The sequence below is a fragment of the Lepus europaeus genome, chromosome 13 (genome assembly GCF_033115175.1).
Source record: "Lepus europaeus isolate LE1 chromosome 13, mLepTim1.pri, whole genome shotgun sequence".
Lineage (NCBI taxonomy): Eukaryota > Metazoa > Chordata > Mammalia > Lagomorpha > Leporidae > Lepus > Lepus europaeus.
In genome coordinates this window covers 22,787,935-22,815,177 of record NC_084839.1, presented here as the reverse complement: position 1 = coordinate 22,815,177, position 27,243 = coordinate 22,787,935, and the positions used below count along the sequence as shown (strand labels likewise).

Here is a 27,243-nt window from a genome sequence, read left to right as displayed (position 1 = left end):
TTATTTATTTAATTGAAAGAGTTACAGAGAGGCAGAGAGAGAGACAGAGAGAGAGAGAGAGAGAGAGAGAGGCCATAGCAGAGAGCTGGACCAGAAGTGGAGAAGCCAGGACTCGAACTGGAATCCATATGAGATGCTGGCACTGCAAGTGGCAGCTTTACCCACTTGCCACAGCACCGGCCCCAATGTTTCTTTTCTTAGTTTTTTGTTTGTTTGTTTTTGCTAACTCCTTCTTTGCCAATAAGGTAAATTCAAGGCTTATGGCCCGGCATTAAAGGCATTTTATTATGATATTGCTCGTGTTTATCTGTTCAATTTTCTTTTTTGCTGTTGCTGCTTTTGTGCCTGATAGTTTAATAGTATTGAGTAGTTCTTCAAACATGCTGTGTAAGTCCACTCTTTGTTACCTTAAATAAAAAATACCTGGAGGATCTTCTTTGGGAAAAAAAGAGGTTTATTTCAGTTTACAGTTGGAGATGATAGTTCGGGGTTGGGTGGATTTATAGGTCGGTGTCTGTGGAGGCTTAGGCTGGTTGTGATGGGTAGGGTACCAAGATGTAGTCACATGGTGAGTCAGGAGGTAGAGAGGCAGAGGCTGAACTCAGATCAAACCCAGGAGTCCAGCGACTTCCCACTGGCCCCACTTCCCAGCTACCATGATTAGATCAAATATCTGCCCTGAATCTATCGACTGTTAAGATTAAGGCATCAGGGCGGGTGCCACGGATAACTTGGCTAATCCTCTGCCTGCGGCATTGGCACCCTGGGTTCTAGTCTCAGTTGGGGTGTCGGATTCTGTCCTGGTTGCTCCTCTTCCAGTCTGGCTCTATGCTGTGGCCTGGGAGGGCAGTGGAGGATGGCCCAAGTGCTTGGGCCCTGCACCCACATGGGAGACCAGGAGGAAGCACCTGGCTCCTGGCTTCAGATCGGCACAGCGCGCCGGCCGTGGGGCCATCTGGGGGGGTGAACCAATGGAAGGAAGACCTTTCTCTCTGTCTCTCTCACTGTCTAACTCTGCCTGTCAAAAACAAAACAAAACAAAAAGATTAAGGCATCAGAGTTTAAATATCTTATATGAATTTTGGGAGAGACAGATCCTACTCAATTCATAATACATGCCATTTTGTTTCGCCATATCTGTGTTTATGTTTGCTTTTTCTGGAATTACTACAACTTCTTTTCACGTATGTGCACATCTATTATAGTTTTCATTTATATGAGAAACAAACTGAGAGAACTGCAGAGTCCCGGCTGCTCCACTTCTGATTCAGCTCCCTGCTAATGTGCCTGGGAAAGCAGCAGAAGGTGGCCCAAGTGCTTGGTCCCCTGCAGCCACATGGGAAAACCGGAAAAAGCTGCTGGCTCCTGGCTTCAGTCTGGCACAGCCGCAGCCATCGTGGCCATTTGGGGAGTGAACCAGAGGATGGAAGATGAATCTCCCCCACCCCCTCCACGCTTTTCTTTTTGAATCTCTGCCTTTAAAATAAATCTAAAAAAATGTTTTTGTATGTCATTCTTTGGGTTTGCTAACCCTTTTTGATGATATTTTATTGTGTGGTTGTCAAAATATCCCAGCATTTTAAAAAAAGATTGATTTATTTATTTGAAAAACAGAGTTGCAAAGAGGCAGAGGCATAGAGATAGATCTTCAGTCTGCTGGTTCACTCCCCAAATGGCCGCAACAGCCAGTGACTGGGCTCATCTGAAGCCAGGAGCTTGGAGCCAGGAGTTTATTCCAGGTCGCCCATGCAGGTGCCGGGGCCCAAGGCTCTGCTGCTTTCCCAGGCCATAGTGGAGAGCTGGATCGGAAGTGGAGCAGCCTGGGTTTCAACTAGCGCCCTTATGGGATGCCGGCACTGTAGGTGGTAGCTTTACCTGCTGGGATTCGAACTGGCACCCATATGGGATGCTGGCACTGCAGGCAGCATAATCTATGTCACAGCACCTGCCACAACATACCAGTATTTTTTATTTTAAAAATAAAATGGGGGCTGGTGTAGTGGCACAGCAGGTTAAGCCACTGCCTGGGACACTTGACATCCTGTCTGAGCACTGGCTTGAGTTCTAGCTGCTTCAGTTCTGATCCAGCTCCTTGCTAATGCACCTGGGAAAGCAGCAGAAGATGGCGCAAGTACTTGGGCCCCCACCCTGTTATATGGAAGACCCAGATGGAGTTCCAGGCTCCTGACTCTCTCCTGGTCCATCCCTGGCTGATGTAGCCATTTGGGGAGTGACCCTCTGGATGGAAGAACTCTCTGTCTCTCGTTCTCTGTAACTATGCGTTTCAAATAAATAAATATTAAAGAAAGTGAACATACAGCGACTGTTGACCTTTTCTTTTCTACAGATTTATGAATTTAAAATCATTACCATCACCATTGGGTATACCCCAGATTCTGTCCCTGCTATCATGATGTTGTCATCCTCCCCTTGCCCCTGGTTCTTGGCAACCACTAAGCTGTTTGTTCTTCATCACTGTAGTTTTCTTGTTGAGAATGACTTACAAAGGGAATCAAGCAGTGCATAGCTAACTGTTTGAGACTGGTGTCTTTAACTTAGCACAGTGCCTTTGGGATTCATCAAAGTTATTTTTATTGCTGAGCAGTATTTCACTTGTTGAAAAACTTCTGGGTTGTTTCTGTTTTTGACACTTGAGAATGAAGCCACAGTAAACATTTATGGGCAGGTTTCCCTTTGAATGTAAGTTTCATTTCTTTAGGGTAATACCTAGGAGGAGATTTGCATGGTAATATGGTACATAAGTGCTCATCATCATAAGAAGCTGTGAAACTGGTTTCAGAGTGGTTGAATCATTTTGCACTACCACCAACAGTCTTTGTGAAATTTACTTGCTCCACATCTTTGCTAACATTTGGTATTACCAGCATTTTTAATGTTAGCAGTTGTAATACTGCCAACTGGTGTATCATTGTAGTTTTAATTTCTTTCTCTAATTATGTTAACTTTTCTAATGTTGTTAATCATCTTGTGCTTACAAGGGCACTTCAAGAAGTTCTTGGAAAATGAAATTTTTTTTTTTTAAAGATTTATATATTTACTTGGCCGGCGTCGCGGCTCACTAGGCTAATCCTCCGCCTTGCAGCGCCGGCACACCGGGTTCTAGTCCCGGTCGGGGCACTGATCCTGTCCCGGTTGCCCCTCTTCCAGGCCAGCTCTCTGTTGTGGCCAGGGAGTGCAGTGGAGTATGGCCCAAGTGCTTGGGCTCTGCACCCCATGGGAGACCAGGAGAAGCACCTGGCTCCTGCCATCGGAACAGCGCGGTGCGCCGGCCGCAGCGCGCCTACCGCGGCGGCCATTGGAGGGTGAACCAACGGCAAAAGGAAGACCTTTCTCTCTGTCTCTCTCTCACTGTCCACTCTGCCTGTCAAAAAAAAAAAATTATATATTTACTTGAAAGTTAGAATTATACAGAGAGAGGAGAGGCAGAGAGAGAGAGAGGTCTTCCATCTGATGGATTACTCCTCAGTTGGCTGCACAGCTGGAGCTGTGCCAATCCGAAGCCAGGAGTTTCTTCTGAGTCTCCCACGTGGGTGCAGGTGCCCAAGGACTTGGGTCATCTTCTGCTGCTTTCCCAGGCCATAGCGGAGAGCTGGATCGCAAATGGAGCAGCCGGGACTTGAACTAGCACCCATGTGGGATGCTGGCGCTTCAGTCCATGGTGTTAACCCGCTGCGCCACAGCACCGGCTCCTAAAAATGAAATTTCAAGTAGTGTTTTGGGGTAGAAGTTTGGCCTAGTGGATAAGTCGACTGCATCCCATTTCGCAGTACTTTGGTTTAACTCTTAGCTCTGCTCTTGATTCCAGCTTCCTGTTACTATGCACCCCGAGAGGCAGCAGTGATGGCTTGAGTAGTCAGGTTTCTGCCACCCTCATGAGTCCTGGCCTTGACCTGGCTTCAGCATGGGCAGTGCCTGACATTTGCGGGGAGTAATCCAGCAGATGGGATCGTTGCAGTTTTTTTGTTTGTTTGTTTGTTTGTTTTTTATTTGACAGATAGAGTTAGACAGTGAGAGAGGGATAGACAGAGAGAAAGGTCTTCCTTCCGTTGGTTCATCCCCCAAAGGGATCATTGTAGTTTTAAGCTGTGGCTTGGAACACCTGCATCCTATATCAAGTACCTCTTCTACTTCTGGTTCACCTTCCTGCTAATGCACTTGGGAGGCAGCAGATGATGGCCCAAGTACTGAGTCCTTGCCACTTACATGGGAGACCTGGATTGAGTTCCTGGCCCATTTCAGGCTGTTAGGGGCATTTGAGGAGTAAATCAGCAGGTAGAAGATCTGTATCTCCCTTTCTGTCGCTCTGCCTTACAAATAAATAAAAATAAAGAAGCAATATCGGGACCGGCACTGTGGCATAGTGGGTAAAGCCACCACCTGCAGTGCCGGCATCCCATGTGGGCAGTGATTCGAGACCTGGCTGCTCTGCTTCCAGTCCAGCTCTCTGCTATTCTCTGAGAGCAGTAGAAGATGGCTCTAATGCTTGGGCCCCTGTACCCACATGAGAGATCCCAAGGAAGCTCCTGGCTTCGGATTGGCCAGATCCAGCTGTTGCGGGCATCTGGGTAGTAAACCAGTGGATGGAAGACCTCTCTCTCTGCCTCTGCCTCTCTGTAACTCTGCCTTTCAAATAAATAATTAAATTTTAAAAAAAGAAACATTATTGAAGCAGCTAGTAGTGAATGAATTATATTAATTACTTGAATAACAGATAGTCAATGATTTTTAAAAAGGGACAAGGGGTTGTGGCATAGTGGGTTAGGCTGCCATTTGTGATGTCCACATTTCATATATGAGTGCTGACTTCCCGTATGGCTTCCTGCTGATGTGCCTGGGAAGACAATGTATGATGGCCCAAGTAGTTGGTCCTTGAGATCTGGATGGAGTTTCTGGCTCCTGGCTTTGCCTGGCCCAGCCCCAGCAGTTGGGGTCATTTGGGGAGTGAACTAGAGGGTGGATGATCTCTCTGTCACTCTGCCTTTCAAGTACATAAATACATAAATAAGCCTTTATAAAAAATGTTGATTTTGGCCAGCACCTTGGCTCAATAGGCTAATCCTCCGCCTTGTGGCGCCGGCACACCGGGTTCTAGTCCCGGTCAGGGCACCGGTCCTGTCCCGGTTGCCCCTCTTCCAGGCCAGCTCTCTGCTGTGGCCAGGGAGTGCAGTGGAGGATGGCCCAAGTGCTTGGGCCCTGCACCCCATGGGAGACCAGGAGAAGCACCTGGCTCCTGCCATCGGATCAGCGCGGTGAGCTGGCCGCAGCGCGCCAGCCGCGGCGGCCATTGGAGGGTGAACCAACGGCAAAAGGAAGACCTTTCTCTCTCTCTCTCTTTCTCACTGTCCACTCTGCCTGTCAAAAACAAAAAATAAATAAATAAATAAATAAAATGTTGATTTTTTTTTTCAAATTCTTCTGAATTTATTGATAAGATTATTTGGCTTTTCCTTTTTAGCTTCCTAATGTGGTAGAGAACATAGACTTTCAAATTTTGAAAAAGCCTTGTATTCCTGTATACTTTTTCTGTATTGCTGAATTTACTAGTACATATTTTGTTTTTATTTATTTATTTATTTATGTGGCAGGTAGAGAGTTATAGACAGAGACAGAAAGGTCTTCCTTCTGTTGGTTCACCCCCCAAATGGCCCCACAGCCGGCGTGCTGCGCCGATCTGAAGCCAGGAGCCAGGTGCTTCCTCCTGGTCTCCCATGTGGGTGCAGGGCCCAAGCACTTGGGCCATCCTCCACTGCCCTCCCGGGCCACAGCAGAGAGCTGGACTGGAAGAGGAGCAACCGGGACTAGAACCGGCGCCCATATGGGATGCCGGTATGGCAGGCGGAGGATTAACCAAATGAGCCACGGCACTGGCCCAACTAGTACATATTTTATTGAGGACCTTTATACTTGGTTCTCTCCCTTCCTCCTCCTTCCTTCTTCTTTTCTTCCTTTTTCCTTCTTCTTTTCTTCCTTTTTTTTTTTTTTTAAACTAAGATTTATTTATTTATTGGAAAAGCAGTTAGAGAGAGATATATCTTCCAACTGTTGGTTCACTCCTCAAATGGCTGCCCACAGCCAGGGCTGGGTCAGGCTGAACCCAGGAGCCAGGAGCTTCTTCTAGGTTTTCCATGTGGGTGTAGGGCCCCAATGACTTGGGTCATCTGCTGTTGTTTTCCCAGGCACATTAGTAGGGAGCTAGATCAGAAGTGGAGCAGCCAAGACTTGAACCAGCGCCCATATGGGGTGCCGGCATTGCAGGTGGTGACTTAACTCGCTAGGCCTCAATGCTGGCCCCTGTACTTAGGTTCTTGAAGGATGTTGTGCTGTAGTTTTTTTTTTCTTTTACTCTGTTTTGGTTACCAGAATAATGGTAGCCTTATAAAAACCAAATTGAGAAGTCTTTCTTCCTCTTTGTTTCTTGAAAGGTTGTCAATTTTTGATGTTCATGGTTTCCATATTTGTGAGTTCCCATACTTTTTGAAGTTTGCCTGTTGCTCCCAAATCTGTACCCACTTTTCTGTGTTCAGGGAGGTGCCCAGAATGACAGCCGAGTCATTCTGTTGAGAACAAACAGGGTGGCCCTCTGCCTTTTTGTTTGAGCTAGCCTAGTCAAGTGAGTGTCCTTTTTGTAGTATGTTTAGTGCCACGATTTTTGCATTTCTGTAGTCTTTTTTGCTGAAGAGCTGTCTGGTTTTCTTATGCACAGGAAGGCTACAATGTGCCTTAGGAGAAAATATTGTATTAGATAACCTTTGTTCAGGTTTGAGTTACTGTGCTGTCAGATATGAATTCAATATTAATGAATCAATGTGTATTAAATAGATAGAAACATACTTGAAAATATTGAAAACTTGACAAAAATGTTGTGGCCAGGGGCTTGTAGGAACCAACTCTATTTTTCCTAGAATTTGTGGTTCAATAGTTGCCAATTTAATGTTTAAGTTGACCTAACATGACCATCGTGAATATTGAGAATTGAGTGTGTGAGAAACTAGTGTTGTTTCTCTCTTAAGTGTTTTTGATAGTCTTCGGCAGTAAAGCCATCAGGGCCTAGAGAATTCTTTTCCAGAAGTTTTAAATTATAAATTCTATTTCTTGTGTAATTATAGAACTGTTCAGATTATCTTTCTTGTGTTTTGGTTATAGGTGATTTTCCAGGATTTGTTGAATTTTTTTTTTTTTTTTTTTTTTTTTTTTTTTTTTTTTTAGTTTTTGACAGGCAGAGTGGACAGTGAGAGAGAGAGAGAGAGAGAGAGAAAGGTCTTCCTTTTTGCCGTTGGTTCACCCTCCAATGGCCGCCGCGGTAGGCACGCTGCGGCCGGCGCACCGCGCTGATCCGATGGCAGGAGCCAGGTGCTTCTCCTGGTCTCCCTTGGGGTGCAGGGCCCAAGCACTTGGGCCATCCTCCACTGCACTCCCTGGCCACAGCAGAGAGCTGGCTTGGAAGAGGGGCAACTGGGACAGGATCAGTGCCCTGACCGGGACTAGAACCCGGTGTGCCGGCGCCGCAAGGCGGAGGATTAGCCTATTGAGCCACGGCACCGGCCAGGATTTGTTGAATTTTTGTCTGCCGAGTTGTACATGTTATCTCCTTATCATTTGAAAAATCTATATTGCTGTCCCCTCTATTCCTGATATTGATAATTTTGGTCTTCTCACTTTTTTCTTTGGTTAAAAATTTATCATTTTTATTTATGTATTGAAAGAACCAGCTCTTGGTTTTGTTACATTTTCTCTTTTTCTGTATTAATTCTAATTAGTATCTGTTCTTTATTATTTTCTTCCTTTTTCCTTTAGGCTTCCTTTCTTCATTTAAAATTTTATAAAAGTGAAAGCTATTGGGGCCAGCGCCCTGGCTCACTTGATTAATCTCCGCCTGCGGCGCTGGAATGCCTTACGAGCGCCGGGTTCTAGTCCCGGTTGCTCCTCTTCCAGTCCAGCCCTCTGCTGTGGCCTGGGAGGGGCAGTGGAGGATGGCCCAAGTCCTCGGGCCCCTGCACCCGCATGGGAGACCGTGGCTTCGGATCAGCTCAGCGCTGGCCGTAGCAGCCATTTGGGGGGTGAACCAATGGAAGGAAGACCTTTCTCTCTGTCTCTCTCTCACTAATTCTATCTGTCAAATAAATTAAAAAAAAAAAAGTGAAAGCTATGAATTTTTATTTTACTGAGATGAAATTAATAACAAAAGAAGTGATGTGAAAGTATGCAGTTTTGTGGCATTTAGTATACATTCACGTTTTTGTGTAGCTACCACCTTTCCCAAATTCCAAAACATTTTTTTACCACCCAAAAAGAAATGCCCTGCTCAATAAACAATATTGATTTTAACCTTTCCCTAGCTCCTAGCAACCACCACTCTGTTTTCTGTGTATAGATTTAACTATTTTCGCTATTTCACATAAATGAAATTATACAATATATGACCTGTGTTATGTCCAACTGCTTTCACTTGACATTATTTTGAAAGTTGACCCATATCAGTACTTTATTCCTTTTATTTCCATTTTATTTGAAAAGAGGGGAGAGAGAGAGATGGAGGGAGATCTGCTGGTTCTACTCTACAAATGCAGGCAATAGCCAGGGCTGGGCCAGGCTGAAGTCAGGAGCTCAGAACTCAATCCAAGACCCCCACATGGGTGGCAGGGACCCAGGATCCTAAGCCATTACTTGCTGCCTCCCAGGGTGTGCAGTAACAGGAAGTTGAATCAGACAGGCGTGGATCTGGGTCTGGACTCAGGCACTCTGTCAGAGTCTGTGAGTGCCCCAAGCGTCAGCTTCACTGCCGTGCTATGTGCCTTCCCCTACTTCTTTCATTTTTATGTATATGGCATATTTTGTTCTCTGATTATTCCCTGGTGGACATTTGGGCTGTTTCTTTTGACTAAATTTGTTGTGCTGTTAGGAGCATTCATATATAGTTATTTGCTTGAGTATTATCTGTTTTCAGTTCTTTTGGGTATATACCTTGGGGAGGAATTGCTAAGTCTTATGGCAAGTGTGTGTTTAGGGGCCAGAATTTTGGTGTGGCAGGTTAAGCTCTTGCTAGGGATACCATTCTGTATTGGAGTGCTTGGGATCTAGTCTTGTCCCTGCCTCTGCTTCTGGTCCAGTTTCTTGCTGTGCATCTGGGAGGCAGCAGATGATGGCTCAAGGACTGAGTCCTTGCTACCCATATGGGAGACTGGAATGGAATTTCTGGCTCCTGGCTTTTGCCTGACTCAGCCCTGGCTACTGCAGGCATTTGGGGAGTGAATCAACAGACGAAGATGTCTCTCTCTGTTCATTGTTCTGCCTTTCAAATAAATAAAAATGAATAAGTAATAACTACTTTAATAGCAGCCCATGGGTTTTGATCTGTTATACTTTTATTTTTTAAAAATGTTTCTTTTTATTTGTTTGAAGGGCAGAATAATGAGAGAGACAGAGACTTTCTATCTACTGGTCTACTCTCTAACAACCAGGGCAGGGTCTCCCATGTAGGTGGGAAGGACCCAAGTCCATAGCCATCACCTGCTGCCTTCCAGGATGCTCATTAGCAGGAAGCTGGATTGGAAGTGGAGTAGCCGGGATGCCAGTCAGGCTCCCAGTTAAGGATACAAGTGTCTCAACTGTCAGCTTACTTTGCTGTGCCACAACACTCACCCCATCATATTTTCTTTTCTTTTTTTTTTTTGACAGGCAGAGTGGATAGTGAGAGAAAGAGAGACAGAGAGAGAAAGGTCTTCCTTTTTGCCGTTGGTTCACCCTCCAATGGCCACAACGGCCGGCGCATCTCGCTTATCCGAAATCAGGAGCCAGGTGCTTCTCCTGGTCTCCCATGGGGTGCAGGGCCCAAGCACTTGGGCCATCCTCCACTGCCTTCCCGGGCCATAGCAGAGAGCTGGCCTGGAAGAGGGGCAACTGGGATAGAATCCGGCGCCCCGACCGGGATTAGAACCCGGTGTGCCGGCGCCGCAAGGTGGAGGATTAGCCTATTGAGCCACAGCGCCGGCCACCCCATCATATTTTCATTTTTATTTAATTTAAAATGCTTTCTAATTAACTGTTGGCCTTCTTCCTTTACTCTTGGATCATTTAGAAATGTGTTATTTAATTCAAGTGTTATCAAAATTTTTTGTAGTCTTTCTGTGTCAATTTCTAGTCTAATTTCATTTTGGTCAGGACACCATACTTTGTATGATTTTAGTACTTTTACATTTACATTTATTAAACTGTTATTCAGCAACTCAGGATGTGGTCTGTCTTAGTATTCTTTGTACACTTGAAAATGATACGTGGTCAGTGGTTTGGCAGAATACTGTGTAAATGTCAGATCCGTCTGGTGAGTGACCTTGTTCAGTTCCTTTATATTCCTGGTTATTTTTTTTTAAAGATTTATTTATTTATTTGAAAGGCAGAATTACAGAGAGGCAGAGAGAGAGAGAAGAGAGAGAAAGGTTTTCTGGGGCCAGTGCTGTGGCATAGCGGGTGAAGCCGCCGCCTGCAGTGCCAGTGTCCATATGGGCGTCGCTTAGTGACCTGGCTGTTCCACGTCCCGTCCAGCTCTCTGCTATGGCCTGGGAAAGCAGTGGAAGATGGCTCAAGTCTTTGGGTCCCTGCACTTGCATGGGAGACCCGAAGAAGCTCTTGGCTCCTGGCTTCAGATCAGCGCAGTACCGGCCATTGCTGCCATCTGGGGAGTGAACCAACAGATGGAATATCTCTCTCTGTCTCTCTGTCTCTCTCTCTCTGTGTCTGTCTCTGTCTCTCTCTGCCTCTGTCTCTCTAACTCTGCCTTTCACATAGATAAATAAATCTTTAAAAAAAAAAAAAAAGTCTTCCATCTGCTGGTTCAGTCCACCAAATGGCAGCAACGGCTGGAGCTGAGCCAATGTGAAGCCAGGAGCCAGAAGCTTCTTCTGTGTCTCCCATGTGGGATCAGGGGCCCAAGGAATTGGGCCATCTTCCACTGCTTTCCCAGGCCATAGTAGAGAGCTGGATCGGAAGTGGAGCAGCCAGGCCTCCAACCAGCGCCTATATGGGATGCTGGCACCACAGGTGGCGGCTTTACCTGCTATGCCACAGTACTGGCCCCCAGAATATTTTAATTGCTGTAAAGAGAGACTTCACACTTACTGTCAGTTACTTTTTCAGGCACTGGTAACAACTAATCTACTTTTTATGTCTAGATGAGCTTATTCTGGACAGTTCATGTGAATGGTGTCATAATAAGTGGCCTTTTGGGATTGTTTTCATTTAGCATAATGTTTTCAAAGTTCATTCATGTTGTAACAAATCTTTTTTATGGCTGAATAGTACTCCATTATATGAATATACCACGTTTCATTCATTAGGTGATAGATATCTGGTTAGATAGACATTCATTAGCTGATAGACATTGTTTCCATTTTCTTGGTATGAATAATGCTTCTAGGTACATTTGTGTCTAACTTTTTGTATTGACAAGTGTTTTTAATTTTTTTCAATATGTGTCTAGTGTCATAGGATCATAGGCTGTTTTACCACATCAGTTGCTCAGCAGTGTTTGAGAATACTAATTTCTCCATATCCTTGCCAATGCTTGTATTCCTTTATTTCTTTTTTTTCCCCAAATTATGGCCTAGAGTAGGTACCTAATAGGTATCTCAATGTGGTTTTGATTTGTATTCCTCTAAGGACTTGTTTTGTGTTTAGCATCTTTTCATGTGCTTATTGAACACTTGTATACATTGTTTGGAGAAATGTCTTTTTGTATGCTTTGTCCATTTTGAAAGTTGTATTGTCTTGTTGGTTTGTAAGCATTCTTTACATGGTCTGCATAGAATTTTCTTATCAAATGCATGATATGCAGATAGTTTCTCTTTGCATTTTATTTTGGCTTTTTTGATAAGTAAAATGTAATTATTTCTATTCAATCATTTGGTAATTTGTTTTTTCTTTTTTTGCATGTTCATCGATTTTTTTTTTTTTTTTTTTTTTTTTTGCTATTGAGTCCATCCAGTGAGTTCTGTTGTGGTGTGTTTTTTTTTTTTTTTTTGACAGAGTTAGTGAGAGAGAGAGAGAAAGGTCTTCCTTCCGTTGGTTCACCCCCAAAATGGCCACCACGGCCGGCGCTGCGCCAATCTGAAGCCAGGAGCCAGGTGCTTCCTCCTAGTGTCCCATGTGGGTACAGACGCCCAAGCACTTGGGCCATCCTCCACTGCACTCCTGGGCCACAGCAGAGAGCTGGCCTGGAAGAGAGGCAGCCGGGACAGAATCCAGCACCCCGACCGGGACTAGAACCTGGTGTGCTGGCGCCGCGGGCGGAGGATTAGCCTATTGAGCCGCGGCGCCGGCCTTCTTTCCTTTTTTTTTAAAAAAATTTTTATTTATTTATTTGAGAGAGAGAGAGAGAGATCGATCGATCGATCGATCTATCTATCTTCCATCCTCTGGTTTGTTCTCCAGAGGGCTGCAATGGCCAGGGCTGAGCTAGGCTGAAGCCAGGGGCCAGGAGCTTTATCTGGGTTTCCGACATGGGTAATTGGGCCCAGATACTTGGGCCATCTTTCACTGCTTTTCCCAGGCCATTAGCAGGGAGCTGAATTGGAAGTAGAGCAGTCTGGGCTCAAACCGGTGCCCATATGGGATGCTGGTATCACAGGTGGCAGTTCTACCTGCTAAGCCACCACACTGTCCCAGTTCTTTTTATCTTTTTTTTTTTTTTTTTTTTGACAGGCAGAGTGGACAGTGAGAGAGAGACAGAGAGAAAGGTCTTCCTTTTGCCGTTGGATCACCCTCCAATGGCTGCTGCGGCCGGTGCACTGCGGCTGGCGCACTGCGCTGATCCGAAGGCAGGAGCCAGGTGCTTATTCTAGTCTCCCATGGGGTGCAGGGCCCAAGGAGTTGGGCCATCCTCCACTGCCTTCCCGGGCCACAGCAGAGAGCTGGCCTGGAAGAGGGGCAACTGGGACAGAATCTGGCGCCCTGACCGGGACTAGAACCCGGTGTGCCGGCGCCACAAGGCGGAGGATTAGCCTAGTGAGCCGTGGTGCCGGCTCTTTTTATCTTCTAAACTGTGATTTTCCATTCATTTCAAGAGTGTTTACCCTTACTTGGGGAGTGTTTATAGTTGTATTTTAGCAATTCAGTTGGCTAGATTGAGTTTGGGCCACTAGTTCTGATCAGGTTTTTGTGGGTTATGGTTTTAATGTCTGTTAAGTTTTCAAAGCATTGTTAGTGCCATTATTTGGATTTGTCCCTTGTGTGCTGTCTAGTGGCTCACCTGGAATTTAGGTAGTGATCTTCTCCATGGGTTGTGAGACTCTGACCTATAGGCTAAATCTGGCCCACAACCTGTTTTTTTATAGTTTTACCGGAATACAGCTGTATTGTGTATTATGTGTTATGTGAGGCTGCTTTCATATGATAGTGGTCATAGTTGAAAAATTGGGATGCTAAAAAGATTTGCTGGTGTGATCTGTCTCTAGTTCACTTCTCAAAGTCTGTGTATGCTCTGTAGGGCTAGGCTCTACACAGCTCATTAATTATTCTAGAGATTGGTAAACACCTTCAGGGGATTGCTTGCCTAAGTTCTTCCCTTTTTGTGTTCTTCCTAGTGCTTTCCAGTTCTTTTAGCTTCTCCTTTCAGCTCTTTGTCCAGAAATCTGGCACTTTCTTCAACCCCTTCTCCTAATACTTCCTTCAACTGTGCTCCCCTTGAGCCAAGTAGCAGGAGACAAGAAAGGGAAAAAGAACAGTGGGTTTTGTTTTACTCTCTTGAGACCATAACTCCTATTGAAAGGGAAAATTTCCTTCGGAGTTGTAGGTACCTGCTTATTACTCTGTTGCTATAGTTGTCACAGGGTCACTTGGAAACTGAGGTCTAAAGAAAGGGAAAGTTTAAAAAAGGGAGACAGGAATGAAGGGGAGAGAGTTGAGGAGGGAGAGAATGAGAACTTTCTTCTGCTGTTTCTTTGAGCATTGGGGGATGAGGGCTTTTCATGGAACACTCTGTATCCGTGCTAATTGACTGTGTTGAATTGAAGTTGAGAGATATTGGAGGAGGGAATATCTCTGATGGTACTTTAATTCTGATTTTATTCCCAAGTCTCCTTGCCACCATTTACCTTGTTGTATTTGGTTTAGGATTTTTCCATCTGTGTTCATGAGAGATACTGGTTTTTAGTTTTCTATTCTTTTAATGTTGGCCTCATGGAATTGATTAGGAAAAACTCTTTTGTGTCTGTCTTCTGGAAGACATTGTAGAGAATTGGTATAAATTTCTTCCTTAAATGGTAGAACTCACCAGTGAACCCATCAGGGCTTGATGCATTCTGTTTTGGAAGGTTATTAATTATTGATTCAGTTTCTGAAATTGACATACTCTTACCTGGGAGGTAGTGGTGAATGCCTCAGTTAATTGGGTTCCTGCCATCCATGTGGGAGACCTGTATTGAATTTCTGGCTCCCAGCTTTACTGCAGCCTTTGTGGGCATTTGGGTAGTGAACCAGCAGATAGATCTGCGTTTCCTGTATCCTTGCCTTTCACATAAATGAATGAATAAATAAATAAAAGCGTCTTTAAAATGCAGGATTGTGCTGATATGAGACTTGATAAGCCTGGGAAAGAGTATATGTGTGCAAGTCCACAGACAGAGATAACCAGGAATTCCTATAAAAGTAGCCTAGAGAAACAGAACCATCTTGAAAAGAATTATATCCCTACCTCATATTGTATACCAAAGTAAGTTACAGTAGGGCTGGGAAATTTAGATGTCTATAAGGTAAATATGAATATACTTCAGAAATTTTCTAGAAAGTGGATTTTAAAAAGTTTATTTTGGTGTAAAAAAAATTTAAAATTCATGCATAGTTTTTTCATAATATGCATTTCCACAATGTTTTTGAATACCCTTTATATAAATTTCAGATTTCTTTGTTTCAATATAAACATATTTTAATTCCATTTTTCTGCAAATTTTTGAAAGTACTTTTTTTTTTTTTTAAGATTTATTTTATTTATTTGAAAGAGTTACAGAGAGAGGTAGTGGGAGAAAGAGAGGTCTTCCATCTGTTGGTTCACTCCCCAGATGGCCACAACAGCCGGAGCCATGCTGATCAGGAGCCAGAAGCTTCTTCCAGGTCTCCCACAAGGGTGCAGGAGCCCAAGGACTTGGGCCATCTTCTACTGCTATCCCAGGCCTTGGCAGAGAGCTGGATTGGAAGAGGAGCAGCCAGGACTAGAACTGATACCCACATGGGATGCTGGCACTTCAGGCCAGGGCTTTAACCCACTGCGCTACAGTGCCCGCCCTGAAAGTACTTCTTAATTTGTTTTGTGGTGGTGGTGCAGTGGCTGTATAAAGGTATGTTTGCAGTAAAAGTAATAGATGCTCATGGCAGAAATCCCAAATACTTGAAGAATGTAAAGACTTTTACATCTCTAGCTCCCCCTTTCCAGAGGCGATTACTGGTAATGGTTTGTAAGGTATACATCCAAAACTGTCCTTTGCATAATATACTACAGATCTTCAGAGAGTTCGTGTATTATTTTTGAATTTTTTGTGGATTATTTTTGAATTCCAGTTTTCCATGATTTGTTTGAAATAACACTTTCTAGTGGGTAGAGTTAAAACTAAATATACAATTCTGCAACTTCTGTTTTTCACTTATTTGTGACTGTCATTGCCTATTTGTACATAGAACACTGTTTTTTTCTCAGCATTTTTATTGTGAAAGATTTAAAACATAGAGCAAAATAGAATTTTTACAGAATGGAAAGAAGGACGAATTGAGTCTGGTGGTGGAAAAGCTGTGGGAAACACCTGAACACGTAGAATCCCAGTGCCACACATCCTGGTCTTCTCAAACGTCAGGTGCCCTGGAGGTTCCAGCCCTGCTGACCTACTGCGTGTCAATCCGGCCTTTCTTCCAGGCCTCTTTCCCACTCTTCCGTGAGCTCCCCAGAGGAATTCATCTTGCCCGCAAGGTGGGCCTCGTCATCCTGTGCCCCTGCCAGGATCCGGGTATGCAGGATGCCAACCCTCAGGTCCCTGCCCTCCCCCACATCCACCATGTACTCCTGGCATGTCTTCTGTGAGTCTCTTCGTTCCCAGCCTGGTGATGGACAAGAATGTAGAGAGCCTGTGGCAGGATGCACAAGCACCACAGGCAGGCCCGGCATCCCTCTTCCTCCTCCTCTTCCAGCAGTGATTCTGACTGAAAACTGGACCTGAACCCTCCCTTCAGTCTCCCAGTTCTGCTCGCCCATCAGGCTGCAGCTGCCATGTTGTACTGGGGTTGTTAGCCCTTGGGCCCCCACCCCACATCTGAACCTTACCCTGCTGTTCGGCCCTGACGGCCAGGGAAAATGGGAAGAGGATTACCATGGGCTACCAAAGGTCATCTCTTTGCCTGCTTGGATAGATCTTACAGCTGAAGAGTTAGCAGGGGAGCTGTTATCTGAAGATGCTTAGGCCTTCGAGCTAGATGCTGAAGAGAAATTTTAAGATGTAAAAACTGTGATATTTTTCCCCCCTTCTTTTGTAATACTTGTGATTGGAGGGTTTTGTGGAAATTTAATTATGAAGAAAAACTTGTATCTTTGTTATAGTGGTGGCACAATTGGATGCTTTAGTGGTAGATATATTTCCCAGCAGGCCTTTCTTTGATTGTACCAACTACAGGGCTGCTGGGAAGTGGAATCCATTTGGTCGATGAGCTCTGAGTGCCATTTTGGAACCTGGTCTCACTCCTTAGCTGAATATGCTATCTCAGGGCTTCTCATCTCCCAATTCTTTGTCCAAATAAAGCTAGAAAAAAGAATTTTTACAGTGAAATTATGGTCTACATTCCATTTTATTATTTATCTTCATTGTTCTTTTTTTAAAACATTGTGACAAAGTACATGTGCATTTACCATCCTTACTGTTTTCGTCTACAGGTTAGTGGTATTAAGTGTATTCACACTGTTCCATCTGCAGACCTTTTTTATCTTGTAGAACTGAAACAACCAGTGAAGCAATTCTCCAGTCACGCTTTCTCCCAGCTAACAGTTGCCATTCTACTTTCCATTTTTACCAGTTTGACTTCACAAAAGACCTCATATAAGTGAAATTACACAGTATTTGACTTTTTGTGATTGCTTTACTTTTCTTAGCTGAATATCTTTAAGTTTCATCCATGTTGTAGCAGGCTAAATAATGTACCACTTTGTGTATTTACCACAATTTGTTTACAGTTTGTAGACACTTGGTTTGTTTCTGCCTTTTGGCTATTGTGAATAATACTGTTATGAGCAAATGTGTATAAGTACCTTTTTGAAATCCTGCTTTGAATTCTTTTGGATCTTTTTTTTTTTTTGACAGGCAGAGTGGACAGTGAGAGAGAGACAGAGAGAAAGGTCTTCCTTTGCCATTGGTTCACCCTTCAATGGCTGCCGCGGCCAGCGCACCGCGCTGATCCGATGGCAGGAGCCAGGTGCTTCTCCTGGTCTCCCATGGGGTGCAGGGCCCAAGCACTTGGGCCATCCTCCACTGCACTCCCTGGCCACAGCAGAGAGCTGGCCTGGAAGAGGAGCAACCGGGACAGAATCCGGCACCCCAACCGGGACTAGAACCCGGTGTGCTGGCGCCGCAAGGCGGAGGATTAGCCTAGTGAGCCGCGGTGCCGGCTTTGGATATATCTTCAGAAGTGACATTACTGGATCATGTAGTTCTATTTTTGATTTTCTACAGAACAGCCATGTTATTTTCCATAATATCTACCATTTTATATTCTCATCTCTACTGCACTATTGTTCTAATTTCTCCACATACTTGCCAACACTTTTTGTTTTAATAGTAGCCATCATCATGGATGTGAAATGCTACCTCATTGTGATTTTAGAAATTATTTATTTGTAACACAGAGAGCTCCCTCCCACTGGTTCACTCCCTAAGTGCTTGCAATGGCTGGAGGTGGGCCAGGCTGAAGTTGGGAGCTAGAGACCCAGTCTCCCATATGGCTGCAGGGACCTAACTACTGGAGACATCCCTGCATTAGTGGAAAATTGGAGTCTGGAGCTGGAGCCAGAACTCAAACTCAGGCACCAGAGCTGGTGCTGTGGCCTAGCAACTAAAGCCACCGCCTACAGTTTTGGCATCCCAGATGGGTACTGGTTCAAGTCCTGGCTGTTCCAATTCCAATCCAGCTCCCTGCTAATGCATCTGGGAAAGCAGCAAAAGATAGCCCAAGTCTTTGGGTCCCTGTATCCACATGAAAGACCAGGAAGAAGTTCCTGGCTCCTGGCTTTGGATTGCCCCAGCTCCAGCTGTTGTGGCCATTTGGGGAGTGAACCAGTGGATAGATCTTTCTCTGCCTCTGCCTCTCTATAACTCTGCCTTTCAAATAAATGATATAAAATAAATCTTAAAAAAAGCCCAGGCACTGTCAGTATGGGATGTGGGCATCTCACTTGGCATCTTAACTGCTATGTTAGATGTTTGGCTTTGTTATTGCATCTTGGGGTGCACAAAAGTTTCAGATTTTGATGTAGTGCTGTTTATTTTTACTTTGTTTCTACGACTTTGGTGCCTACAGTGTTCTTTTTGATGGAGGTAGTCTTCTAATTGGTTGTTCAGCAATTTATTTTACTAATTCCTTATTCAAGTTTAGGTCATTTCCAGATTTGTGATGCTAACAAATATGGCTCCAGTAAATATAGTGGAACACATTTATTTGTATACTTACAGAAATAGATAGAATTAGTTTTTAAATTGGAATTGTGGAGAGTACCAAATTGTGCTACAAAAGGATTATACCATTGTACAGCAGTGGGTAAGTGTTTGCTTCCTAAATCCTGTTGAATACCAGGCTTTTAACATTTTTTGCCTTGCGAGTTCAGTAGTTGAAAAATATCTATTTATTTGAAAGGCAAGTGATAGGAAGAAAAGGGAGAGGGAGAAGGAGAAAGAGAGGTCGTCCATCTGGTGGTTCACTCTCCAAATGCCCGCAACAGCCAGCCTGAAGCCAGAAGATAGGAAACCCCATCCTGGTCTCCCACGTGGGTGGCAGGGACCCAAGCACTTGGTCCATTCCCTGCTGCCTTCCCAGGTGCATTAGCAGGGAGCTAGATCAGAAGCTGAGGAACCGGGACTTGAACTGGCACTCTGATGTAGCGTGCAGATATGTAGTGGCAGCCTAACCCACTGCATCACAATGTTGGCTGCAAAATATCTGGTTTAGATTTTGATTTCTGTATTCATGGTTGTCAAGGTTGTGGTTGAATGTCTCGTATTTCAGTTTCTCTAAACCTATTTATTTTATTTTTTAAAAGATTATTTATTTGAAAGGCAAAATTACACACAGAGAGAAGGAGAGGCAGACAGAAAGAGAGAGAGATCTTCTATCCGCTGGTTCACTCCCCAGTTGGCCGCAACAGCCGGAGTTGCACCAATCCGAAGGCAGGGGCCAGGAGCTTCTTTGGACTCCCACGCAGGTGCAGGGACCCAAGGACTTGGGCCATCCTCTACTACTTTCCCAGGCCATAGCAGAGCGCTGGATCAAAAGTGGAGCAGTCAGGACTTGAACTGGCACCCATATGGGATGTCGGCACTGCAGGCGGCAGCAGCTTTATCCACAATGCCACAGCGCCAGCCCTTGAACTGTTTATATCCTTTGCCAGTTTTGTTTTGAATTGTTGGAATTTTTCTCATTGATTTGTCACAATGTTGTTGGTGGTATGTTTTCCAGCTTTTCTCCCTGATTTCTCTGTAGATTTTGTTTATGGGAAATGTGTATACATGTGTGTATGTGTGTTCTTGTGTGTGCTTATGCATGCATGCGCCTACATACAATATCCATGTTTTTTTGTTAAAGATTTATTTTATTTATTTGAAAGGCATAGTGTCAGAGGGGTAGAGAAGGAGAGAGCTTCCATCTTCCGGTTCACTCCCCAGATGGCTGCATCAGCAGACTGTGGGTCTGTCCTGAAACCAAGAACATGGACCTCCATCCTGGTCTCCCGTGTGCATGGCAAGGATCCAAGTACTCAGGCCATCTTCTGTTGCCTCCCCAGGCACATTAGAAGGAAGCTGTGTCAGAAACCAAGCAGCCAGGACTTAAACTGCTGCTGCAAAAATGGGATGCTGGCTTTGCAGGTGGTGGCTTAACCTACTGTGCCACAATGCCAAATTTCATTTTTTGTTGTCACACTTGCAAATATTTTCCCTCTTATTGCTCTGGGTTTTGTGTTATTTTTTTTTTTTTAAAGATTTATTTTATTAATTTGAAGTTAGAGTTGCACAGAGAGGAAAGGCAGAGAGAGAGAAAGAAAGAGGTGTTCCATCCGCTGGTTCACTCCCCAGTTGGCCACAACGGCCGGAGCTACGCCGATCCGAAGCCAAGAGCTTCTTCCGGTCTCCCACGCGGGTGTAGGGGCCCAAGCACTTGGGCCATCTTCTGCTTTCCCAGGCCATAGCAGAGAGCTGGATCAGAAAAGGAGCAGCCAGGACTAGAACTGGCACCCATATGGGATGCCGATACTTCAGGCCAGGGCTTTAACCCGCTACGCCACAGCGCCGACCCCTGTGTCATTCTTTTGAAAGCTTACTTAACAAAGGCAAATCCACAAAGGACAAGTTTAACTATATGAAAATGAAAAAGTATCCTATAGGTAAATAATACTTGTACATGCTAAAAAATATGGGAAGAATAAAAAAGAGAAAAACTTCCCACAGTCTTAACTAGTGATAGTTCAGCATACTGTTCCTCCAGGGTTTCCCTCTACTTAACCTTGTGCTGGCTTGTGTCGCTGTGAGTCATTAGTACATAACGTGGTCACTACTCTTGAGGAAGTAACTCTGCTTACTGATTATGCAGGCCTAGCTGCCCCCTCTGCCTGTGTGAGCGCTGGGATGGCTCACTAGAGCCCTGTTAGCTGGTAAGTGGTTAGGGTTGGCAGAAGCTAGAGCAGGGAGTGCCATCACGGCATTCAGAAATGTCTTCATAGAAAAGTGACGCAAGTTGTATTTTCTTTCCTTTCATTCTGTTGTGCAACTTTCCCTCCCTGTTTAGTAATGTTCTTTTTACAGTGCCTGCATTTTTTCTTTTAAACCATGGAAAGGCAGCCAAAGAAAAAGAGTTTTTATTCCACATTTGAATCAGCTTTAAATAGAGATCACTATACTTCTGGGGGGCCATTGTGATGGTGGCAGCATTAACCGCAGAAAACTCTGGAGTTTTCTCTGAAAAGGAACGTGAAATTCAGGAAATCTAAGTTGGGATCGCTTCCTTAGCCTTCTCTCTCTCTCTCTTTCTAAAAAAAGATTTATTTATTTGAAAGGCAGATAAAGATATGGGATAGAGAAAGAGATCTTCCAAATGCTGGTTTGCTTCTTAAATGGCCTCAACGACTAGCTCTGGGCCACCCTGAAACCTGGAGCCAGGAACTCCATCTGAGTCTCCCATGTGGGTTGCAGGTTCCCAAGCAATCTGGCCTTCTGCTGCTGCTTTCCCGGGCACATTAGCCAGGAACTGGATCAGAAGTGGCACTACCAGGACACTAACTTTTTGCTTGTATGGGATGCCGGTGTCTAAGGCTGTGCTTACAACACTGCACCACAGTGCCAGCCCCTTAGCTGTCCTGTGCTTCAGGAGGCCTCCTTTCAGTGCTCTGTTTTTTGTTTGTTTTTGTTTTGTTTTTTAGTTTTATTTACTTGAATGGCATGTCAGAGACGGAGAGAGAGGAAAAGAGAGAGCAAGTGAGAGCGAGAGAGAGAGCGCCTCTGTCTGCTGGTTCACTACCCACATAAGCTGCAGCAAGGCTGAGCCAAGTTGAAGTCGGGAGCCTGGAACTTCAGGCAATTCTCCCATATGGGTGGCAGGGACCCAAGTACTTGGGTCATCATGTACTGCCTTCCCGGTACATTATCAGGGAGTTGGATCTGAAGGAGAGCAGCCGGGTTTTGAACTGGCACTCTGATATGGGATGCCAGTGTTGTAAGTAACACTTAATCCATGTGCCACAATGCCAGCCCTACGCTCTCTCTTTAGTAAAATCTCAGTGAATAAGTGGAGATAAGACTAAGGGATTAAAATAAATAAAAATAATATGAAGTACTTAACTGTGGCAGTTACTTACTTGAAGTACCTGAAGTAACTGAGAAGGAAGGGTGTCATTGTGGGTGAGAGCACATTTCATAGGAGAGGGAGATGTATCTGGACTTGGTTCTTTTGAGCAAGGATGTGGGAGCACAGATTCTGTTTGACATCTGGGAAACTCTGCCATCCTAAACAATTGTCTTGTCTTGGTAGCTTCAAGGCATTGCTTTGGCTAGTTTCTGGGAATATTTCATCATATTGTTCAATAATTTACAAAGCTTAAATAAAAAATCATGTGAAGATTTAAGAAAATTCTTTTCTTGTATGATTAAAAGCTTTGTGTGACTAGTAGGCTCTAATTATTGCCAGTCTGTTTCCCATAATTAGCTTTACTGTCTTGAATCCATGTGTATGAATTCATAATATAGATTTGTTGTCTATTCCAGTTCTTAATCTTGGTCTCAGGCTCTCTCTCACTTAGGACTCTTAAAAAATGATAAGAAAACTTATCCCAAAGTGGTAGAAAGAAGAAAAAGGAATTTGTCACTGAAAACTTTCAAAGAAGAACATTAGGTATGATTGGTTCAGTGTTTAAATAAGGCATTATCAAAATTTTGCTTCTCTCTTTTTGTCTTTGGGGTGCTGATTTGATTGCCAAACTCTTAATGGAGCAAAAAAGCTGTTAACCCCAGCCTCACATCATTCAGGTTGAAGTCTAGTGACTGCTGGAGAGAAATAATCCTTACTTATCTCATGTTCTGCCCATTCAGTCTTAGCTTGAGTCTTCTGCGCGTTTCTAAACCAATTGCTGTGGCCAAGATGATGGAAAGTACTCATTGGTTCCATGCTTTACTGTTATTGTTGGTTTATACTGTATGGATTGAGGATGGCAGAGAGGGTGGATCTCTCTCTCTCTCTCTTTCTTTTTAAATTTTATTTATCTGAAAGAGTTACACAGAGGAGAGGCAGAGAAAGAGAGAGAGGAGAAGGAGAGAGGTCTTTCATCCACTGGTTCGCTCCTCAATTGGCTGCAACAGCCGGAGCCAGGAGCTTCTTCTGGGTCTCCCATGCAGGTACAGAGGCTCAAGGACTTCGGCCATCTTCCACTACTTTCTCAGGCCATAGCAGAGAGCTGTATCAGAAGTGGAGCAGTTGGGACTCAAACTGGAGCCCATATGGGATGCCGGCACTGCAAGCGGTGGCTTTACCTGCTGTGCCACAGCGCCAGCCCCAGAGAGGTGGATTTCTAAAAGAATAGTAGGACTTTTTTATCATGAGAATGCTGAAAGGGAGGTAAGTTGCTAGAAACAGATCTACCTTAGGCTTCATGAAGTGTGTGGACCCACAGCAACCAACAATGAAAGTTAAACTTCTTCTTCTTCTTCTTCTTTTTTTTTTGGTGTGAGCATTTGCTATAGCTGTTAAGACACTGTTTGGGATGCTGGCATCTCATATTGGAGTTCCTGGATTCAAGTCTCGGCTCCACTCCCAATTCCAGTTTTCTGCTAATGCCCTCCCTAGGAGGCAGCATGAGTGAAGGTGGCATGTTGCCAGTGTGACATTCTCTATTCATCAGAGCTGTAGTGGAGATTAGAGGCAAGGGGTTCTTTAGGGCTGTGTTGGAGGACACTGAAAAACTGTGTCATGTCTTATTTATAAAAAATTCTTTATTTGGGAAGCAGAGAGAGAGCTCCCATCTTCTGACTATCTCCCCACATGCCTGCAGTGGCCCACTGAGGCCAAAGTTGGGAACTTGGAACTCTACCCAGGTCTCCCACGTGGTGGTAGGAACCCAGTCACTTGAGCCATTGCTGACAGCCATCACTGCTGCTTTCTAGGGTCTGCATTAGTAGGAAGCTGGAATCAGGAGCCAGAGGCAAGTATTGAACTGAGGTAAGCCGATATGGAAGCTGGCTTAACTACTGTTCCTGACACCCACCCGGACTCTGTTGAGTCTGTTTGTACACAGTTGGTGTTCCACAGTAAGCCAACTCTTGTCTTCAGTGTCTCAAGGCTAAGATTGGCTGGGGTCTTAGAATGGCTTACTGTGGGAGATTAATGGGATCAGTGACAGTCTCTGCTGCACAGCTGGTTCCGAGGCCATAATGATATTCCTCATCTCCCCCCACCTCCACCCATTCTAGAGTTCCTTACTTCTGGCCAGACTTCAGCTGGTCTAGGTTGCTTGCCTGAGACCATTACTCCTGAGGAGTCTGAGCTCTCATCACGTCTTTGCCCTCTGCTGCAGTTGCCCGTTGGAAGGCAACATGTGGGAAGCATGGAGAAGCGTCTGGTAGATTCAGTTACCTGCAAGGTTATCTGTAGCGACAGTTGTACCAGCCATTGTAATGACTCCTTTTCTTGCCTACTTGTTTATCTGCATAAACCCTCCAGTAGTTTGTTAACTTCGGATTCAGATTAAAGGTCCCTTGATAAAAATGTTTTCTCTAGGAATAAGGATCTCTAATCCCAGCAGAGCCTAAAGTTGCAGGGATGGGAACCAAGTATTTTATTTGGTCTCTGGAATCGTAGGAACCAATCTTAACTTCCAGTTTCACCTCTCATTGTACTTTGAGGATGTATTTACTGCATTTTGGAGGCCAATCCAGTATTCTCTCAGGCTTTTTTTTTTTCTTTTTGGTGACATCACAGACTGTGAGATTGCAGCCTAGAACCCATTTTTATGCTTCCTTTTTTTTTTTTTTTTTTTAAGATTTATTTATTTATTTGACAGCCAGAGTTACACAGAGAGAAGAAAGGCAGAGAGAGAATCTACCATCTGCTGGTTCATTCCCCAAATGACAGCAGTGGCCTAGGCTGGGCCAGGCCAAAGCCAGGAATCAGGAATTTTTCTGGATCTCCCATGTGGGTACAGGAGCCCATGTACTTGGGCCATCCTCCACTGCTTTCCCAGGCCATAGCAGAGAGCTGGACCGGAAGTGGAAGCAGCTGGGTCTTGAAAGCATCCCATCTGGTGCTTCAGGCCAGGGCATTAACCCACTGTGCCACAGCACTGGCTCCTTATGCTTCCTTTTGCAAAAAATAAAATAAAATAAATAGAGGGGGAGGGGGTCTGAGGTGGTATTAGGCCCCGTGTTGCGAATCAGCTACCCTTGGACAGTGGTGGTGGTTGAGGCGTTGGAGGCAGAGAGCAAGCTCTGCTGGAATTACTGTTAGTGCCGGCCCGAGCAAATTGCTGTCCTCTCCTGGTGGGAGAGGTCCAGTGTAATCAGCTTGCCATGGGCTCATCTTGTTGAAGAGCTGTGACACACAGAGCCTCATGGTTGGCTTTTGCTGATAACTGGTTGGATAACACAGCAGTGCTAGTGGTTTTCATCATTGGCTGGCTGATGTGATCTTGGGCAAGTCACTTCAATTTTCATAAAAAAGAAATAGGATGATAGTGTCCCCCTTGTAGCTTTATTATAAAAATTAAATGAGCTAGTATATGTAAAGCACTTAAAATAGTACCTGGCACTGAAATGTTAGATAAGTACTAACTATTAAATTGTTACTAATTCTTCAGAGTTGGGGAGAATTAGATTTTGAGACTTTTTTTTTTTTTTGTATACGGAGTATGTAATATCCAGATTTCTTGGATAATCAAGTAAAAAGAAGAATCCAAGCTAGAAGACTTTAGTCACTTGTGTGACTTATTAGTCATTCAGAATTAAGGGATCCCTAGATAAAACAACACCACTGTGCTAATTGAGGCAAGAGGTGCCTTTCTGTATAAACTGGGTATTTAAAAATTCTCAACTACTTATTACACATAAGTTTCAGCTCCCAAATTCATAACCTTATTTGTATTTGCTTTCAACTTAAAAAATTGTCTAAGGCTACTTATTTAAAAAAATTTGTATAAGACTAATTTTGAACAAAATTGAACTAGTGTGCCTAATTCCACCAGTCAACTATTTTAGACGTACTGTATAAACAGTAGGAAAACTAGATAAACGAGGTGGTGTCCAGTCCTCATGGCGCTGGTGTGCCCCTGGGAAGACAGGTGATTCAGAATGCAGCTATAATCAGGCAGTATGAGAAGCAGTCCTGGGGATGTATAGGATGCTGCCATAGGATCATAATTATTTTTGGAGCCATGGTGGGATAAAAATTTCAAAGGATGTAGAAATTGAGAGAAGAAAATCCTGAAGAAAGACAGCATTAAAAAACTGTGGAGTGCTCTCGGCGCGCTGCGGCCCGCAGGCACCCGGCACGCGCCCTCTGCGCCGCCAGCATGCCCAAGAGGAAGGTCAGCTCTGCCGAGGGGGCGGCCAAGGAGGAGCCCAAGAGGAGGTCGGCGCGCTTGTCGGCGAAGCCGGCCCCCGCGAAGGTGGAAGCGAAGCCCAAGAAGGCCACCGGGAAGGATAAGTCATCAGACAAGAAAGTGCCAGCAAAGGGGAAGAGAGGAGCAAAGGGAAAACAGGCCGAGGTGGCTAACCAAGAAGCTAAAGAAGACTTGCCTGCAGAAAACGGAGAAACGAAAAACGAGGAGAGTCCAGCCTCTGATGAAGCCGAAGAGAAAGGAGCCAAGTCCAATTAATACCATACACCATGTGTTACAGTGGTCCCTGTCTCCCTTCTTGTACAATCCAGAGGAATATTTTTATCAACTATTTTGTAAATGCAAGTTTTTTAGTAGCTCTAGAAACATTTTTAAGAAGGAGGGAAGCCCACCTCACCCCATTTTTTAAGTGTAAATGATTTTTTTTAAGAGGTGAAATCATTTGCTGGTTGTTTATTTTTTGGTACAACCAGAAAATAGTGGCATATTGAATTCTGGGAGGCTTTGACTGTCTTGGGTGTCAGCTTAACATTCCATAGGTGGGGGTGGTTTACAACGCATACTAAATGGCAATTTGGAGTCTCAATTGTGCATTTAATGCATCTCGAATATTTTGTTACTTCTCCCATGTTTTGTAGAATTGTTTCCTGCAGAAAACCGCTCCTTGTTCTGTCAGAACCATGTGCACTCTGTAACATATTTGGTTGTGGTAGTCCAGTTTTCCTAATGTTTTTGTTAATGTGCCGTGAAAGATTGAAAATTCGAGTGTCGTGTATATGCTATTCTATTGTGAATGGGTGGGATTTATGTAACAGCAACATTTGAAGATACTTGTACTTCATAGCCTCTTAAGAAAGAGTTGCCTCCAAATTCGAAGCTGGAAAGTCACTGGAATAAAT

General features: G+C 44.4%; 2 protein-coding genes across 4 annotated transcripts in view; both read left to right on the top strand.

Annotated features, from left to right (window-relative positions):
* Positions 1-27,243, top strand: part of ASXL2 (ASXL transcriptional regulator 2) — a 170,396-nt gene that overhangs the window by 17,928 nt on the left and 125,225 nt on the right. The window lies entirely within an intron of this gene.
* Positions 26,276-26,874, top strand: LOC133773012 (non-histone chromosomal protein HMG-14-like). The gene has a single exon (XM_062210148.1). It carries the CDS (start codon positions 26,297-26,299, stop codon positions 26,600-26,602), a length of 306 nt encoding a protein of 101 aa, XP_062066132.1. The 5' UTR covers positions 26,276-26,296; the 3' UTR covers positions 26,603-26,874.